General features: G+C 47.4%; 2 protein-coding genes and 1 pseudogene across 2 annotated transcripts; all 3 read left to right on the forward strand.

The window, feature by feature from the left end:
* Positions 1-8,252: 8,252 nt before the first annotated feature.
* Positions 8,253-9,466, forward strand: LOC135639181 (zinc transporter 5-like; annotated as a pseudogene).
* A 3,936-nt stretch (positions 9,467-13,402) lies between these two features.
* Positions 13,403-14,664, forward strand: LOC135639182 (GDSL esterase/lipase At1g06990-like). The gene is made up of 3 exons (XM_065152981.1): positions 13,403-14,026; positions 14,097-14,358; positions 14,465-14,664. The coding sequence occupies exons 1-3, from the start codon at positions 13,403-13,405 to the stop codon at positions 14,662-14,664; spliced, it is 1,086 nt and encodes a 361-aa protein (XP_065009053.1).
* A 236-nt stretch (positions 14,665-14,900) lies between these two features.
* Positions 14,901-15,905, forward strand: LOC135637668 (PRA1 family protein B4-like). Its single transcript, XM_065150354.1, has one exon. The coding sequence runs from the start codon at positions 15,034-15,036 to the stop codon at positions 15,700-15,702; it is 669 nt and encodes a 222-aa protein (XP_065006426.1). The 5' UTR covers positions 14,901-15,033; the 3' UTR covers positions 15,703-15,905.
* The last annotated feature ends 3,182 nt before the right edge of the window (positions 15,906-19,087 follow it).

The raw sequence follows: 19,087 nt of genomic DNA on the forward strand, positions 1-19,087 counted from the left end.
CATTTGTAAGTGTCCCTCTTTTATAGTAGTAATTTGCTCCTCTTTCTTCCGTAGATGTAGGTCAAAGTCAATTGACCGAACCACGTATATTCTGGTTCAAGACGGAGTTGATTTGGCACTTCAGGGTGCTGAAAACATTCCAGATGGTACGTCAAAGGAAGATCTTGCGGGTATGGATAAGAAGGCCCGATCCAGCATCATTCTAAGTCTCTCTTACGAGGTTTTACGGGAGGTAGCTACGGAGACTACGGCTAAGAGCATGTGGGATAAGCTTAAAGCTTTGTACATGAAGAGGACAGTGGAGAATCGTCTCTACTTAAAGCAGAGTCTATATATGCTTTTGATGATTGAAGGTACATCTATACTCTCGCATCTTGATAAGTTTGATTCTTTGGTTATGGATTTGGAGAATATAGATGCAAAAATTGATGATGAGGATAAGGCTTTGTTACTTTTGTGTTCTCTTCCCCAATCTTTTAAGTATTTCCGTGATACTTTGATTTATGGAAAAGAAATAGTTTCGTATCAAGAAATTAATTCTGCACTGAAATCTAATGAGCAGATAGACAAAAATATCACTGGGGAAAGTAGAGAGAATCAGGCTGAGGGTCTGGTTGTTAGGGGGAGAATGGATAAAAGAGAATTTGATAGTAGTAGATCTAAATTCAGACATATAAATTTGGAATGCAAACATTGTCATAAAATGGGGCACATTAAATCTGATTGCTTTAAATTGAAAAATAAATTAAAGCAAAAGGAAATATTTGTTGAAAAAACTACTGAATCTGCTGAAGTTAGTGTAGCAACTGATGAGATTGTTGGAAATATTTTTTTTGCTATTGATGACAGGACGATGTCTAAAAATGAACGGATTTTAGATTCAAGTTGTTCTTATCACATGCGTCCCAATAGGGATTTGTTTTCCACATATGAATCTTGTAATTGTGGAATTGTTTTGATGGGCAATAATGTCATATGTGATGTTGTTGGTAGAGGAACAATTCGAATTAAAATGCATGATGGTATTGTGAGGACGCTCACTAATGTTAGACATGTTCCTGATTTAAAAAAGAATCTCATCTCTTTAGGCACCCTAGAGGCCCTTGGGTGTAAATACACAGCTGAAGGTGGAGTTATGAAAGTTTCTAGAAGTGCTCTTATTGTTATGAAAGCTTGTAGGTCTGATAGCTCGTATATTATGTAGGGAACTACTATCACAGGTTCGGTTGCAGTTTCGTCACCATCATTGTCTGATTCTGACATCACCAAATTATAGCATATGCGTTTGGGTCATATAAGCGAAAAAAGGTTTGAGCATATTGAGCAAAAGGGGTCTACTTTGCGGACAGAGTACTGGGCCACTTGATTTTTGTGAACACTGCATTTTTGGAAAGCAGAAAAGAGTCAGCTTCACTTCTCCGGTAGTTCACAAAACGAAAGGTACTCTTGACTATATTCATTTAGACCTTTGGGGTCTAGCTCATGTTCAGTCTAAGGGTGGTGCTAGGTATATGTTGACTTTCATTGATGATTATTCCAGGAAAGTTTGGGTTTATTTTCTGAAGCATAAAAATGATGTTTTTCTAACCTTTAAACAATGGAAGGTTTTGATTGAGAAGCAAACATGTAAACAGATTAAGCGGCTTCGAACAGATAATGGCATGGAATTTTGTGAAGGTGATTTTGAAGAATTCTGCAAAAATGAAGGAATCGTTCGGCATCGCACTGTTAGGATGACGCCTCAGCAAAATGGTGTGGCCGAACGTATGAACAGAACACTCTTGGAGAGAGCGAGGTGTATGATCTCAAATGCAGGGTTGACAAAGGACTTTTGGGCAGAGGCGATTAATATGGCCTGTTACGTTGTCAACCGCGCTCCTTCTGCAACACTTAACTTTAAAACTCCGGAGGAAGTTTGGTCAGGTACTCCTACTGATTATTCTGATTTAAAAATTTTTGGGTGTCCAGCATACATGCATGTAAATGAAGGAAAATTAGAGCCTCGGGCTAAAAAGTACATTTTCCTTGTGTATGCTTCTAGGGTGAAAGGATACAGATTATGGTGTCCTGATCCCAAATCCCCAAAATTTGTAATCAGTAGAGATGTTACTTTTGATGAATTATCTATGTTATCTTCTAAAGAGGATTCTACTAGTTGTACAAATGATAGTGCGTAGAAGCAGGTGGAGCTTGAGATTGGTAGTTCAGATTCTTTTAAGTCGAACTCTTCTACTCAAATAATGCCAGTAGGTGGTCCCGAGTCTATTGACGTAGATGATCCAGAGGAAGAGCAATATTCCATAGCCAAGGATAGACCACGGAGAGATATTCGACCACCACAAAGATATGCAAATTTGGTTGCATATGCTTTGTCTGTTGCAGAAGAAACAAGTGAAGTTGGTGAGCCTACTACCTACTCAAATACAGTTTCTTATGATAATTTCGTTAAGTGGTTGATTGCGAAGAATGAAGAAACAGAATCTCTTCATCAGAATATAACTTAGGATCTTGTGAAGCTGCCTTCGGGTAAGAAAATTGTTGGATGCAAATGGGATACCATTACTGAGGGAAAAGTCCTTGTTCAGAAAATTCATACGAAGGACAATCCAACTGATATGTTTACGAAGCCTCTTCCGGTTTACAAGTTCAAGCAGTGCTTGGACTTGGTTGGTATTTATTGTTGGTGATTACCCGTTGGGGCTTTTGTGAAGAAGGTGGAGTAAGTTTTGTTGGGACATGCCAAGGTGGAGATTTGTTAGTTTGGCAAGTCTCATAGTCCCACATCGGGAAAATTAGACTTGTTGTCTCGTCTTAGAACTATAAATAAGGGCCTGGGCTTTGAAGTCAGATGTACCACAGACAGCACAAGAGGCACCACAAGAAAACCTGCTTATGGTTTGGGTTTTTCTTATTTAGTAAGCTGAAGGTGTTTTATGGCATAGGAACATCTTCATAAGTCATTTGCATTTCTCTAACATGTGTCATGTAAAAGTCTTCGGAAGCTTTTTTAAGATGTTAATTGACCTCAACTTCTTATTAGGTTGGTTGACCTCAACTAGTTGCTAGATGTTGTTGGTGTCTCTTGTGCTAATTATTTCGTTGCACTTGCAACGGAAAAGCACCTTATAAGAAAACCATCAAGCAGCCTTTTCTTTTGGTGCTTCTTTGTTGAGTGTACGTGTAGCGCATGTTTGCACAGGTATTAATTGTTAGTCATCTTATTAACGCAATTTGTGGTTAAAAAGTATGTCTATTAACCCAAGTCAACTATCTCAATGCTTCTTTTTCAGTGTATGTTAGGGTTTGTGTTTCACATGCGTTCTTCTTCGATTAACTTCATCAAAAGCTCACTTACTAACTTTCAACCAATTCTCTTGATACTGTTACTTTTTAGTGTCCACTAGGGCATGTTCTCATATGTATTAATTGATCCCATTTGTGGTTAGACGTTTTGCCTATTCAACTGGAGCTAACTCTTCTGTTGGAGTTGTAGGTAAGGGTGTTTCCACAGGTATTAATTGACATAAGCTTCGTATTTGTTGGGCCATTTGTGATTCCATCAACTGCAGCCAACTTTAGCTTTTAGCGTAGGTATCAGACATACAAGAGTTTGACAAATCTGTATGTTTCACATCATTCCAACGTGAGTTAGGAAGGATATTAGAGAGATGGTGTTCTTGGATTTGAAGAACATTAACTGTCAAGTTTTTTCTTTGGCTGGCATTTTGATGATGTGCAAGTACTTTTATGGTCAACTTTATACTGCTTGAATTTTCAAATGAAAGCCGAACTTAGTTCACCAAGTAATTTACATATTTCAATTAGTTTTCTCATGGATTTGGAACTGTAGGCTATGGTTACGTACTGTCTTTTAGTTTATTATATCAGTAAGAAATGGAGGGAGGCCCACTGAATAGAACTGGGGTAGGTTCATTCCCAAAGTTGCTACATGTCCACACGATGGCATCGTGCAGCGGTGGTCTCAATCGACACCCCACTATAGACACTTGCTATTATGATTTTGACCGACCATCCTTACGATCTCCTGTTTGTCCTCCTCTATTTTGTTCCGTCATCCGTAACCCTGATGGGAATATGCTATGTCGTGAGAAACAACTTTTTAAGCCCTGACCTCGAGGCCGACGTGGCTCGGTTCGGGGATCCGGATATCAGGGATCTTGGGCGGCGTCCCTCAGGTCCTCCCGGCGGCCGAGCACGATGGTTCGGGTCGGGAGGAAGCTCCGCCGCAGCGCTGGGAAGAGGCGGCACCGTCTCGCACCTACACACAGGTCTGGCCGGGAGCTCGGCTCGACCCCTCCGACGATCAAGTTAGCGATGTGGAGAGGGTTTTGGAGGAAGAGATGCCTTCATACAAGTGTTGTGTGTGAGTTCGTCCTCCTCATTCGTATAGAACTCTGGGGTATTTATAGATGAGTTTGATGTTACCTGATGTGGCTGCCTGCAGGAGGCAGGCTGATAGCGTCTGACATGGGGTTGGCGTGGCGTGAAGAACCAAGCCTGAGTTAGGTGTTAATGCGCCTCGACCAATGTTCCGGCTCGGTTAACCGAGTGCAGTTGCGTCGATCGAGGCATGAGGCGTCGATTGACGTCATGGTGTGTCACATCACCATTTTTACCCTTATCATATTCCCCCCCGAAAGGAGCTATGCATCGGCTGTTGTACGAGGGGAGACCGATGCATGGCTTCTGTCTTCAGGCGGGTGGGCCGCGCAGACGCGGTCTCGGGGAACATGGAGCCGAGGAGCTGAGGAGTCGAGGAGCACGACACAGGCGGGCTGGCCGCGCAGGTGTGTCTCGGGAGGCATGGACCGAGGAGCACGACGCAGGCGGGCAGGCCGCGCAGGTGCCCGGGAACATGGAGCTGAGGAGCACGACGCAAGCGGGCTGGCCGCGCAGGTGTGTCTCGGGAGGCATGGACCGGGGAGCATGACGCAGGCGGGCAGGCCGCGCAGGTGTGTCCCGGGAACATGGAGCCGAGGAGCACGACGCAGGCGGGCAGGCCGCGCAGGTGTGTCTTGGGAGGGCGCAGGGCCGAAGGTCGGAGGAGCACGACGTAGGGGGGCTGGCCACACAGGTGTGTCTCGAGAGGCATGGACCGGGGAGCACGACGCAGGCGAGCAGGTCGCGCATGTGTGTCCCGGGAACATGGAGCCGAGGAGCACGACTCAGGTGGGCAGGCCGCGCAGGTGTGTCTCGGGAGGCATGGACCGGGGAGCACGACGCAGGCGGGTAGGTCGCGCAGGTGTGTCCCGGGAACATGAAGCCGAGGAGCACGACGCATGCGGGCAGGCCGCGCAAGCGTGGTCTCGGGCACCATGCGGTCGAGGTGTTCGGCGCAGGCAGATTGTGGCTGCGCGGACGCCGCTCAGGCGGGCAGGCCGCGTTGAGATGGGCTCGGTCGTCTATGGTCGAGGGATATGCAAAAAGTCGGGGGACTCAATTCAGGCGGTCAGACCGCGCTGAGGTGTATCTCGACAGTGTGGCCAAGGGACACCGCTCAGGCGGGCAGTCCGCGCTGAGGTGAACTCGGCAGCGTATGGCCGAGAAGCTCGGCGCAGGCAGCTTGCGGCCGAGGGACGTGACCCAGGTGGGCAAGCCACCCTGAGATGGACTCGACAGTGAATATGGTCGAGGTGCTCGGCGCAGGTAGGCTGGCCGCGCTGGCGTGTCTCGGGGAGTATGGAGCCGAGGGGCACGTAGCAGGCGGGCTAGCCGCGCTGGTGTGTCTCGGGAACACGGAGCCAAGGAGCACGACGCAGGCGGGCTGGTCGCGCAGGTGTGTCTCGGGAATGATGGGAGCGAGGAGCACGACGCAGGCGGGCAGGCCGCGTAGGTGTGGTCTCGGGCATCATGATGCCGAGGAGCACTACGTAGGCGAGCAGACCGCGCAGGCATGGTCGCAAGGGCCATGCGGCCGAGTAGCATGATGCAGGCGGACAGGACGCGCAGACGTGGTCTCGGGCATCATGCGGCCGAGTAGCACGACACAGGCGGACAGGCCGTGCCGAGGTGGATCTCGGCAGTGTGTGGCCGAGGTGCTCAGCGTAGGTAAGCTGCGACCAAGGGGCACCGCTCAGGCGCGCAAGCCGCGCTGAAGTGGACATGGAGGTCTAAGACCGAGCCGCGCGAATGCAAAAAAGAGGGGGGTTAGGCCGAAGCTAACTGTGAGCCAAGAGGCGATCAGGTAAACATGGAGCCTTCGCTTGGAAGAGACTGAGGCAGGGGCTAGATTCCTTGCATGAGGATTACACCGGATAGCAACAGTGGATGCTTGACCGCTGCTACGGGGCCCGTTGCCCAGAGTCAATCCTCTTCCTTGCGATCACCCAAGCTTCCGCCGCGATGTACTGGTTAGCTCGTTGGAGCATATCTGGTACTGTGGTGGGGGGTCGCTCTACGAGGGACCAGCATAATCTGGAAGGTCGCAAGCCTACCATGAACGCCTGCACTAACAGAGAGGGGTGAGTGTCCGGTAAGCTCCGGATTTACGTGGCAAAGCGATCCACGAAATATGAGAGGGGCTTGTCCTCTCTTTGTTTGAATCCGAGGAGCAGTGCCGCGGAGGGCTTTGGCCGGGCATGGGCTACGAAGTGGAGCTCGAAGTCCTTGGCGAGTTGGCCGAATGAGGTGATCTTACCGATCTTCATGCCGCTGTACCAAGTGCGGGCCGGACCCCTCAGGGTCGTGGGAAACGCCCTGCATATTAAAGTGTCAGACGTTTCGTACAGTGCCAATTGGGCACGGAAAGTGGCAACATGGTCCGCTGGGTCAATGGAGCCATCGTATGCGTCTAAAGAAGGGAGCTGGAAGTTCGGGGGAACCGCGTGATCTCGTATCTCTGGTGCGAACGGAGATCCTCGGTATGTGTCCATCCCGAGCTCTCCCTCTGAGTTACGAAACTCCTTCTCTAGTTTGTCGAGCCGCTGACTAAGAAAGCATAGCTGGGCTCTCAGGGAGTCCGTTGACTCCGGAGATAATACTTCGGGCTCCGGGGGGTCGCTCAGGTCTGCCATCACTGGATCCCCGAGTGGGGTCGGTCGGACTCGAGGCGAAGTGGGAGGCTCCGGAAGCGTCATGTGGGCCCAGGCGGGCGTCTCTTGTTGCCGTAGCGGTTGAGTCATAAGCGGGGGTGTCGGTTGGGAGATGAGAGGGATGATGGTTTGCACCATATCCGTCAGAGCTCGGACTTGACGAGCGAGGTCGTGAAAGGCCTCGGATGACACCGGCGAGGGGATGCTCGGAGCGCCCTCGGGCGAAAGCAGATCCGGGTTGTCGAATGAACGCTAGTAGCGTTCCGAGGTCGCGGGGAGGTCATCAGCCCGCGGCCCGTCACGCACGGTCTGCGCCCCTGCTAAGAACGATCCCTCGGCAGGGAGTTCATCGGGATCAGTTTGAGGATCCCTCGGCATTCGGGCCCTCCTTCTAGCGCCAATCTGTTGTGGGAAACAACTTTTTAAGCCGCGGCCTCGAGGTCGACGCGGCTCGGTTCGGGGATTCGGATGTCGGGGATCTCGGGCGGCGTCCCTCGGGGTCTCCCGGTGGTCGAGCACGGTGGTTCGGGTCGGGAGGAAGCTCCGCCGCAGCGCCGGGAAGAGGCAGCACCGTCTCGCACCTGCACACAGGTCGGGCCGGGAGCTTGGCCCGACCCCTCCGACGATCAAGTTAGCGATGTGCAGAGGGTTTTGGAGGAAGAGATGCCTCCATACAAGTGTTGTGTGTGAGTTCGTCCTCCTCATTCGTATAGAACTCTGGGGTATTTATAAATGAGTTTGATGTTACCTGATGTGGCTGCCTGCATGAGGTAGGCTGATAGCGTTTGATATAGGATTGGCGTGGTGTGAAGAACCAAGCCTGAGTTAGGTGTTAATGCGCCTCGACCAGTGTTCCGGCTCAGTTAACCGAGTGCAGTTGCATCGATCGAGGCATGAGGCGTCGACTGACATCATGGTGTGTCACATCACCATTTTTACCCTTATCATCCTGGATGTTAAAAATGTAGCTGAAATGAGTCGATGCATGAAGTTCCTTCGTCTTGGCCTCTCGTCGTGGGTTATCCAAACCAACATTGTCGTGGTTGTGAACGTCGTGTTTTTTATGCCGCTCCCTGCTCTCTCTCTCTCTCGGAGTCGAAAAGGAAATCAAGGAGACTCAGAAGCCTTCCTCACCTCGCCTTCTTCTTTGTGTGAAGGCATCTCCTCCTCCCTCACGATCCGGAAGCATTGGTTTGGAAGATGAGAGGCGCTTGGCTGTTCTTCCTTCTGGTTCTTCTTCTACTCCTTCCTCTCCTTGTTCATGACGATGGCGAAGGTGACTGCTCCACCGACGACGGAGGCCGCGACAAGAAGAAGGCCCTTCCGCTCAAGATCGCAGCGATAGTTTCCATCCTGGTTTGTGGTGGCATCGGGGTGGGTGTTCCCGTGCTTGGCATGTGGATACAGTCGCTTCGTCCGGAGAAGGACATCTTCTTCGTCATCAAAGCTTTTGCCGCCGGAGTCATTCTGGCCACCGGCTTCATCCACATATTGCCGGATGCGTTCGAGACCCTGACCTCCTCATGTCTGGCCGCGAGTCCTTGGCAGGACTTTCCGTTCGCGGGGTTCTGCGCGATGGTCGGCGCTATCGGGACGCTGATGGTGGACACCCTCGCCACCGGATACTTCAGCCGATTAAACGGTGACAGATTGCGGCCGACTTCATTGAGCGAAGCCACGAATGGCGATGTGGAGGCAACTCACGGTCACACGCATCGTGCCGCTGTGATGCAGCCGGAGGATTCTTCGGCCCAGCTCATCCGACATCGTGTTGTTTCTCAGGTAAGGAACCGATGCTTCACCTTGTGCCTTCACAAACCTTGTCGATGTACCGCGAATTAACGAGAACCGCGAGCTAGGTTTTGGAGCTCGGGATCGTGGTGCATTCTGTGATCATCGGGATCTCTTTGGGGCATAGGAGTCTCCATCCACCATACGACCGCGGGTAGTTTCTCTCAGTTTCCATCAGTTCTTCGAAGGCATGGGTCTCGGAGGCTGTATCGTTCAGGTACGCTTATTTTGCTGCATGAATAGCTGCTTCTTCTTCTTCTTCTTCTTCTTCTTCCTCATTGGAAATATTCCTCTTCTGGAGTTCCTTCTCGTTGCAGGCAAGGTTCGAGTTCAAGGCAATGGTGACAATGGGGCTCTTCTTTTCGCTCACGACTCCGGTTGGGATCGCCATCGGCACTGGGATATCATCCGTGTACAACGAGAACAGCCCTACTGCATTGATCGTTCAAGGACTTCTGGACTCTGTCGCCGCGGGGATCTTGATATACATGGCGTTGGTTGACCTGCTGGCTGCAGATTTCATGCACCCGAGGGTACAGAGCAAACCGAAGCTACAGTTTGCGTTGAATGTTTCTCTGCTCGCAGGCGCAGGCTTGATGGCTCTCCTTGCCAAGTGGGCTTAAATGTCATGTAATAGGTCTGGTAGTGCTTACTTAATTACGAAGAATACATATTAGTTTCCGTAACTCGATGACTTCACCGATGCCTCTGCATGGACGTGTGACTTTTGTCGTATTCCTGATCACATGCATTACGTGTTTGCCACCTGAGAGGAATACGAGAGAGCCAAGGCAGAGTGGGAACAGAGACTCCCGACGCAGTCGATTCGAGGCCGCCGCAGAGATGCTGGCTGCCCACCACCCAGAAGCTGAGCAGGTGGCACTCCTCGTCGAGGAACTCGACGAGCTTGCGGTTGGTCAGCGCCGGAAGGTCCGATACGAGATGGACGTCGCCGTCGATCACGTGGCAGCTCTTTACGAATTACTTGTAGGCCTGCAGCCGGTCGAAACGCCGCACCACCGACCGCACGGTGTCCACGCGCGCTCACGGACGGCACACCTCCCCTGAGGCTGTTCCTGGAGTGGGTCTGCGACCGATGCGATGGTGCGGAGGGAAGGATGGAGTGCGGCATGGCAGCTGGGTTTGGCTTGGAGGGCTCATGGAACATGCATGATTGCTCCCATTGCCATTGAGCTTCCTTCTCATGTATCAATCACGAATCTTGACACACTCGTTTGTTGCAATAATTAAAATTAATGGACTTATAGGAACTACATGATCCTGAGTTATTACTCCTCTTATAGATCATCGCTACAAAGTCTCCACTAATTTTAGCAAGATCACAGCTGATTAGAAAGTATAGCGTATGTATGATGAAGTGTGAAGACTAAATATTTAATGCTAAGAGGAGAGCCACAGAGGATCCACGAAATCACAGCCTACATATCCAGCAGGGGAGGTGAAATCTGTAGGTCATAAGCATCAATCCATTCATGTCCTTTAAAGCAGCCCTACTGGTCAAGAACTCAAAAGCCCATGAAGCTAGCGTCATCACATCGGTGGCCACAGTGCACAGTGATGTGATGTACAGCTGCTACAATAACCTGGTGACACTGCTCTCCAAAGTTAGGTTAGGATGGAGCCCGTAAACTTTGGCAGGGATAGGGTGTCAGCTTTAGTGCGCAGGAAGAAGGGAGAGCCGAGAGCGGACGAAAGGGAGTGTCCTTTAGCCATTTAAGAGAGCCCTCGGAACCGGTGACGGGGAGCGACGAGGAGGAGGAGGGTAGGAGAAAGACGTTGAAGCACTCCAAGTTCCGAGGGCGGAGTGGTGGTGCTTCTGCACCAGTTAAACCTAGGTTTCCTCTGTAACTAAGACTGCCCTAATCCTCATTCAAGTGCCATTCGACGTTCGGTCAAGCTCCTACCGGTGAATCCTGACATGTATATACCTCAAGCATCTGAAGAAATGCCCAGAGCCGATGGCCACTGCGCTGCTGCACAGTCCAAGAACTACTTCACATGAAGGAAACAGTGAAAAGGAAAGCTACACTACCGCCAGAGATTAGTCTGCAACCTGTGGAAATGATTGGTGGAGCTTTATTTTCCCACCAACTCACCTAATGCCTGCACAGGCCATTAAATTCGGCATATAAAGGCTGGAGAAGCTGAGTTCCTTTCTAACAAAGCTATGCCACCCACCCGAGTACATATCCAACTATAAATACACCCCAGTAGCCCCAAGGCTTCCCCATCCCTCTCATTCTCTCTCTCTCTCTCTCTCTCGCGGTGGGTTGACGACGCAAAAGTAAGGAAGAATCTGTAAAGCTCAGGAGGGATAGCGCCATGGACGATGAGGAACATGAATTCTGAAACCATTTGGTGGTTCTGCTTTCAAGTCTAATGCGCTATCTATCCTGAGTTCTATGGGTTCTTCGTACTACTACTACTCTAGGAGGAGTTTGATGCGTGGGGAATGCGTAGTATCACCCTCTCTTATTCTCATCCACTTCCGCATATTATTCTACGCTTTCCATTTGCAAGCAGCAGTTGGTTTCTTCTCACACCATAACTAGTAGCTACGTCACCATTCTCACTACGAAGCTTCCCAAGCTGCTTGTTTCCTTCTCAACATATGGTAAGGTACACCTTCATACCAGTTCAAGGTACGTAACAGGATGTGAATTGCGTTCTCCTTCAACCCTTCTCTTTCTCTCTCTCTATGCTTTATTCATCGAGTAGCCAAGCATTTCCGTAGACCTGGTTCCGTGTTTTAGCAGATATCCTCGGAAAGGGTAGTGCAATTGACCTCTGATCCCACAGCTCTAAAGGAAACGTTAGATGCAAACATACACCCAGAAGACGAGGCTGAGCAGCGTATGATGCCTCCAAACAGAAAACTAAGGGCAAGGTGCGGACATAATTCAACCGAGTACGATCGCACAAGTCACGAGATACGGAGGTGGAAATTAATAGCAGCAGAGAAAATGGCAGCCGCCTGAGCGAATACAGAGACGGCCGTATAATCTCCTGCCACTGCGAATGCGGCAGCATGTCATATGCATTAACGAGCTGCCACCCTTTCACCGTCACCGCATGCGTCGTATATGTTAATATTCTGTCAATATCGCACTGTCACAAAACAAAAACCTAGAAATTGTTCATGACGAGTGTGGTAAAAATATAAGATTTACCAGCGTCGGGTACGGACGGCTCTCACCGCATGCAAATCATGAGATGCCGACGACTCCTCTTTCCGAACACAGTGATAGTGTTCCCTTTTCATTTAATCCGAGTCGAAAAATATTTGGGGAACGTTCTTCTTCTCTATTACGTTTATCATTCATGAATCCAACACGAAATGGGAACGATGACGAAGAAAGCAGTTCTTGCTTCGAGATATTGACTTTCCCGAATCAAAAAGCTATCAGTGCGATTCGTCGTCCACCACACCTCTCGGATGAGACGAAGCAAGCAATCCTTATAGCTCCCTACTTGGAAACCATTTATGAGCTTTGGCGTATGCTTTCCTCTCTTATTCCACGGATATGCATGCAAGCTGGACTAATGAATCTACATAAAGGTTTTGCGTGAAGGAGGAATTAATGGAAAGAATAAATCAAAGTTGCATAAAATAAATCGATCCAATTTTCTAATATAGTGATAGATTATTTGAATATCCTTAACATTATTTTTTTTATATTAAATATAATTAATTAATTAATTAATTAATATTTTTAAATTATTCATTTAAGAGGGCATTTATGTTAATAAAATTGGGATTGACGTGAGAAATAAATTAAAATCAACTCGGTTTTACAAAATTATCATAATGTTTATGTTTCTAATATTAGTTGATTTTTAAATATTTTTTTAAAATATTTTTTTAATTAAATATGCGATCCGATTAGTTGATCCGAGGTTTTATGGGATGGATCGTTTCCCGATTCGATTCTCATGACGTAGAAGAAAAATAAACATAATTGAATTAAGGTACTTAGAATGAATTTAAGACTGCCAAATCTCATGAGCAACAAAGCTCACCATGTCCTAATGTTAATCTTAGTATACAGATTGGTCCAATGGAAAACATTGACTTTTACTCCTGAATTTAATTGACAAGTGAAGTTAATTCCACACAAAATTGGAACCACAAGGAATAAGATTTCCTTAATTTGTTATATTTGGAACATTATCCCATCATTTACTTAATAGGATTCAGTTGGTGCCATGGAACAGTTGTTTGTTTCCTTTCCTTGTAGGAATAAGATTTCCTTTCCTTGCACACAATGTTCTTAACCTAATTATCAGATGGTTAATCGATACCCTTTCCACTCAACCGATGATCAATGGAAACCCTCTTCCGTGCTCTAATAAAGGAAAACGGAGTTGTCATTTTCCATTAAATCAACCTTGATATGGTGTCTTCATGGCGGGTCCGAATGAGATATGGATTAACAGGTGAATAAACGATCAATTAATCCTCCCCTCTTCAACCTTATCCACACTCCCGAGTATATAACCTCGCATGCATGCACCCAAGCTTTGGCCCGGTGACAAGCATGGCACGCTTCCTCCTTCACTTGCTCCTCTTCTTCTCCTCCCTCTTCTTCGACTTCACCGCCTCCGCTGACAACGGCACCCGTGCACCCGACTTCTCCGCCGTCCTGTACTTCGGTGACTCCACGCTGGACACCGGAAACAATGGCTACATCCTCACGTTGGTCAGGGGCAACCATCCCCCTTACGGCCGGGACTTCCCGGGAAGCGTTGCGACAGGGAGGCTCTCCAATGGCCTGCTTGTGCCTGACCTTCTTTGCTCCGAGCTCGAGATCAAGCAGCTGTCGCCGCCGTTCATGGACCCGAATCTCTCGGACGACGACATCCGCACGGGCGTCAACTTCGCGTCGGCCGGGTCGGGGTTCGACGACGCGACCTCGGCTCTCCTGAACACGATCCCCATATCGAGGCAATTGGAAATGTTCGAGGAGTACCTCGCCAGGCTCAAAGCTGTTGCTGGGGAGGAGGACGCCAAAAGAATCGTAAGCGACGCTTTGTTCCTCGTCAGTGCGGGAACCAATGACTTCCTGTTGAACTACTATGACCTGCCCACCACCACCAGGACTGCGATGACCATAGATGAGTACCAGGATTTCCTGCTCCAAAACCTCCACAAGTTTCTCAAGGTAATCGATGCTTTCCATCGCAAGCACTTCGTAGTCGATTCCTTGTTCATTTGCTGTTTCATGCATGCAGGGTAGCTACGATCTCGGAGGCCGTAGGTTCATAGTCGCTGGCCTTCCTCCGATCGGGTGCTTACCGCTCCAAATGACGCTAAGCGTGGTTCATTCTGTCGTCCGGACGTGCGTCGATGAGCAGAACTCAGATGCGCGGCACTACAATTCCAAGCTCAAGCACCTTCTGCTCAAGACCCAGCTATCTCTTCCCGGGAGCAAGTTTGTCTACCTCGACTTGTATGACTTCTTGATGGAGGTCCTCAACAATGCAGCCAAGTATGGTAAGCCGACCTGCATCACTTCTCCCTCTCGATCAAACAGAACGACCAGCTTGGAGTTCGAGTAACTCTACCTAACGCTGTCGAAATGTGCTCTGGTTCGATTCAGGTTTCCGGGAAACCAAGAGAGGATGTTGCGGGACGGGGATGTTCGAAGTAGGTCCTCTTTGCAATCGGTTGAACGCAGCTTGCCCGGACGTGTCGAGATTTGTGTTTTATGATGCCATCCATCCGTCGCAGAGATTTTATGAGTTGATCACCGACTACGTTGTGGAGGACATCATTCCACATTTGCGACGACGAGTATGAATAACGAGTCTGTCATCGAGTCCATTTATCTTTGACCCGTTTCGCTCTATAAAAAACGTTTCCATTGTGATACGTGTGGGCAACGTCTGTAGTTATGGCGCTTTTGTGCAACACAAGTCCACTTAGTTGGTGTGTAGCTCTCGCTGACATTAGTTTATTTATGATGCTCCTCGGAGCAGAGTACCGACGCGAACCGCCGACCGCACTCTTCTTGCGTTTATATCGAAATGACGCTTTACCCCACGACTAGAGCGCTTCCGAGATCTACAAGTAGTTCACCGGAAGGCCTCCCGCGAAGTGAAGCTTTACCCCACGACTAGAGCGCTTCCGAGATCTACAAGTAGTTCACCGGAAGTTCTCCCGCCGGAGATGATGTCTTCCGCCCCCTCCCTGCCTCCCCTCCCCATCTCAAACCCCCCTGCCGCCTCCGCCGCCCCCGTCGCCCCCTCCTCCGCCGTCCCCGTCGCCACTCCCGCCTTCCGCCTCTTCCTCTCCCGCCTCTCGGACTCCGTCGGCCGCTCCCTCTCCAACCGCCGCCCCTGGTCGGAGCTCGCCGACCGATCTGCCTTCTCCCGTCCGGATTCCCTCTCCGACGCCTCCTACCGCCTCCGCAAGAACCTCACCTACTTCCGCGTCAACTACGCCGCTGTCGTCGCCGCCGTCCTCGCCATCTCCCTCATCACCAACCCCTTCTCTCTCGTCGTTCTCCTCGCCCTCCTCGCCGCCTGGTGTCTCCTCTACCTATTCCGCCCCTCAGATCCGCCGCTCGTCATCCTTGGCCGGACCTTCTCGGATCGCGAGACCCTCGGCAGTCTTGTCCTCATCACCGTTTTCGTAGTCTTCCTCACCTCCGTCGGGTCGCTTCTGATCTCAGCCCTGGTCGCCGGTGCTGCCATCGTCGGCGCCCATGGGGCTTTCCGGGTGCCGGAGGATCTTTTCCTCGATGAACAGGAAACGGGCGCTGCCAGCAGTCTCTTATCCTTTCTTGGAGGAGCCGCCTCGGCTGGACCTGCCGTCGTCGCCGCTGCCCGTGTCTGATCTACCAATCTACAGTTCTCAACTGCGCCGAGGTTCTTGATTTCTTGTTATTCCTCCCTCTTGTTTGTATGAAACAAAAGTATATTCCATTGATATGTTCCAGGGTTTCTTTCAGCAATGTCTTTTGTTCTATATACAGACATCGGACTAAATGTTCTTGTTACTTTATGTGGTTATCGATGCATACAGTATGTTACACCTTAGATCTATGGAAGAATTGTATGATCTAATCTCTTCGGTATGCCTTGGGTGTCATAATTAGATCTGGATCTCCTTATTTCATCTTGACATTCTGTTTTTTAGGTATCAGATCGATCTGACTACTATGTTTTGTAGGGGGTGTCAAGAGTTCTCAGATCTGAAAGAAATTAATGTTCATTTCAGAATCTAGTAAGCAGATTCTGCCTTGTAGAGTTCATTTTGGTGCAATTATGTTTTGGTTGTCTTCAGATGCTAGATAGTAGAGAGTTGGTATATCAGATCTATTGCTGGAGAAGTTCTTTGTTGCTTCTGTATTGAGTTTCACAATTTCTTTTTATCTTTGTGTGGATGGATGTTAATTGTTGACAAATTTAGAAATCAATAATACATTTAGAATAACCTTTTATTTATGTTGTTCTACTGGATAAGGGGAAGCTGCTATAATTTGTGAATATCTTAAATGATATTACACTGATTTTTCGCCAGTTGATTAGACAGTAAAAATTCTAGGAGATCACTGCTTAGGCATTCAGTTCAGTTTTAGTCTTAGTCTTGTTTTGATAAGAGACCCTACATGGTTATTCAATAAGGAGGCACTGGAGGTTGGTTCTTTTTGCATAGTTCTCTAGTAAGGAGGCGATAGAGGCTTTTCCGTAAGTGTTTATTCAATAATACTCTCGTGCCCTACTTAAGATCTTTTGAGCTAGCATCTCTAAATTAGTCCTTTTAAGTCTCCTCTTACTGAGATGAAAATGTTGAGGTAGACACGTGAAGTTACTGGAAAAGATAAGAACAGAAATATTCTTGTTTGTGAATAATTAGTATTATGAATCACCTTAAGATGATGTGAACATGTTATAGGAGGAATTTTTGATGTTTTGGCTGGACAAGATGGGACAACTAGTATTTGTGGTGAAAGGAAAGAGGAAAGAATCTAAGACTTCTCTGGGAATTATTGATGTATACTAGGAATTAGTATTAGTGGTGAAAGGAAAGAGGAAAGAGACTCAAGACTTGTCTAGGAATTATATTAAAAAATTGAATGGTATTGATTTAACTAAGATGAAAAGAGAGTTAAGAAGACTTATCTTGGAATTATGGATTTAACTAAAAATACAGAACTCAGTAGTGGAAAAAGAGTCCATGTAGTACTGTCAATCTCAAATAGTTGGGACATTAGTTCTTTTATTGTTGTTCTACCTATGGTGTGTGCACATGCTTGTGATTTTTTTGTGCCTGAAGTAGTTTCTCTATATCCCTATGTATCTGGGACTTATTATATGGATGCATCTCCATTATCGAAATACTTCTTTTCTCTCTTTTTTTTTTTCGTTCAATTCAAGTTCTTATGATAACACTTTTATGCATCACCTTAACATAATGCATACATCTACACCTGACAGGAGAGATAGCTACATGGTTTGGTCAAATAAATTTCAGTTTATCTTCTTTGTTAATGCTTTGTTGCTTTTTTCTTCCATTCATGAGGAAATCCGGTTGAGACATCAGACTTTGTGATTAGCTGCATAGTTTGTCTCTGCTGTTTTGCTCCATTGGGCATTATCAGGTTGAAGCATTATTTACATGACTTTCACAAAAAGAGATCCTACCAACTAGGTCTGTGGAGTTCGGATTCTTGTATTATCATGTTAACTTTAAATCTCATTTTGACGTGACCATGTAAACCTATGGATGACATCTTTTAAATCTTTTTGGGAAGTCAGATACTATTGAAATAAGGATAAATCATGTATTTTCCTTAGTTGGTTACAGATATCCTGATTGGATAGATGAAACTTTTGTACCCATATTGTGCTATTGCAAATTACAAGAATTTGTAGGGGGTACAATCTAAGGATTGAAATTTTATACTGTATCGAAGTTTCGAGATTCGTTCGAGTACGGTATTAAATATTGAGCGGTATATATATATATATATATATATAGTAAAAAAAAGATAACGTCGTCTTTTTTATTATATATATATATATATAATAATAATAATAATAATAATAATAATAATAATAATAATAATAATAAAAAGATGACATCACCTCATCTCTGCCTGTGTGAAGAGAAGGTGGGGAGAAGAAACTGTTTCCTTCTCCTCGTGCAAAAAAGAGAGACGAGGCGACGTCGTCGCCTCGTTTCTTTTGCCTGCTTGGGGAGAAGAAACGCCACCTTGATGACACTTGGTTTCTTCTCCCTGCGACATCGTCGAGAATTCTTCTCCCTGCACGGATGAGAAGTCATCGACGACGCCAAGGCCTTGTCACCTCAAATAAGGAGGGAGAGCGGCGTCGGAGACGTCGCCTCGTCTCTTTTGCCTGCTTGGGGAGAAGAAATGCCACCTTGATGACGCTTGGTTTCTTCTCCCTGCGACATTATCGAGGATTCTTCTCCCTTCACGAATGAGAAGTTATCGACGACGCCAAGGCCTTGTCACCTCAAACAAGGAGGGAGAGCGGCGTCGGATATCCAGGTTCACCTCTTCTTCTCCCTCTTCTTTCTTCTCCCTTGGCTAATACCATCGGGTAGCGGGTGGTAACGAGGCGGAAACAACTCCAATCGACGGTAGCGGGTGGTCTGCGTACCGGTCTGCTGGCAGACCAATACATACCGTTCGATATGGACAGTATTATTTGAAATTAAAAACGTTGGTACAATCCATTAACTACTGCAAAATTCCTACTATGTTATGTAATTATGTCATTGCTACTTAATTCCTACTATCTCGTATAACTATATGCCATCTTATTCTATAATCTTAAACACGATCGCTCTGCAAAATGTGGTTTCGTTTAGTTACATGAATGTTAACATGTTGAACTTCTTTGTTCCTTTTAAATTTAGCATGACTGGGTAAATTACAAGAATTACTTCATTAAGGATATTTTTATTACGACTAAAACTAAGTGACTTTGCTTGGGAACACTAGGGTAACATGAAATTTTAGGGAAAGAATTTCATATTATCTGTCATGTAAAAGTCCTTGGTAAGTTTTCATACTTTCTGTGTTCAGTCACAAGTGCTCTGTGCATCAAGATTCTTAGGTTGGTTGAATCTCCTGCTAGGAAAGCTTTATGAAGGTGTTAACTGACCTCAACTTCTCATTAGTGCCATTTATAAGTAGATGAGGTTGTCAACTAGTTGCTAGAGGTTGTTGGCGTCTCTGCTGCTAATT

This window comes from Musa acuminata, chromosome BXJ3-5 (assembly GCF_036884655.1).
Source record: "Musa acuminata AAA Group cultivar baxijiao chromosome BXJ3-5, Cavendish_Baxijiao_AAA, whole genome shotgun sequence".
Lineage (NCBI taxonomy): Eukaryota > Viridiplantae > Streptophyta > Magnoliopsida > Zingiberales > Musaceae > Musa > Musa acuminata.

Coding starts and splice junctions, on each gene's coding strand:
- LOC135639182 (XM_065152981.1), top strand. CDS start 13,403: ATGGCACGCTTCCTCCTTCACTTGCTCCTCTTCTTCTCCTCCCTCTTC. Junction 14,027..14,096: donor ACCTCCACAAGTTTCTCAAG/GTAATCGATGCT, acceptor TCATGCATGCAG/GGTAGCTACGATCTCGGAGG. Junction 14,359..14,464: donor CAACAATGCAGCCAAGTATG/GTAAGCCGACCT, acceptor GGTTCGATTCAG/GTTTCCGGGAAACCAAGAGA.
- LOC135637668 (XM_065150354.1), top strand. CDS start 15,034: ATGATGTCTTCCGCCCCCTCCCTGCCTCCCCTCCCCATCTCAAACCCC.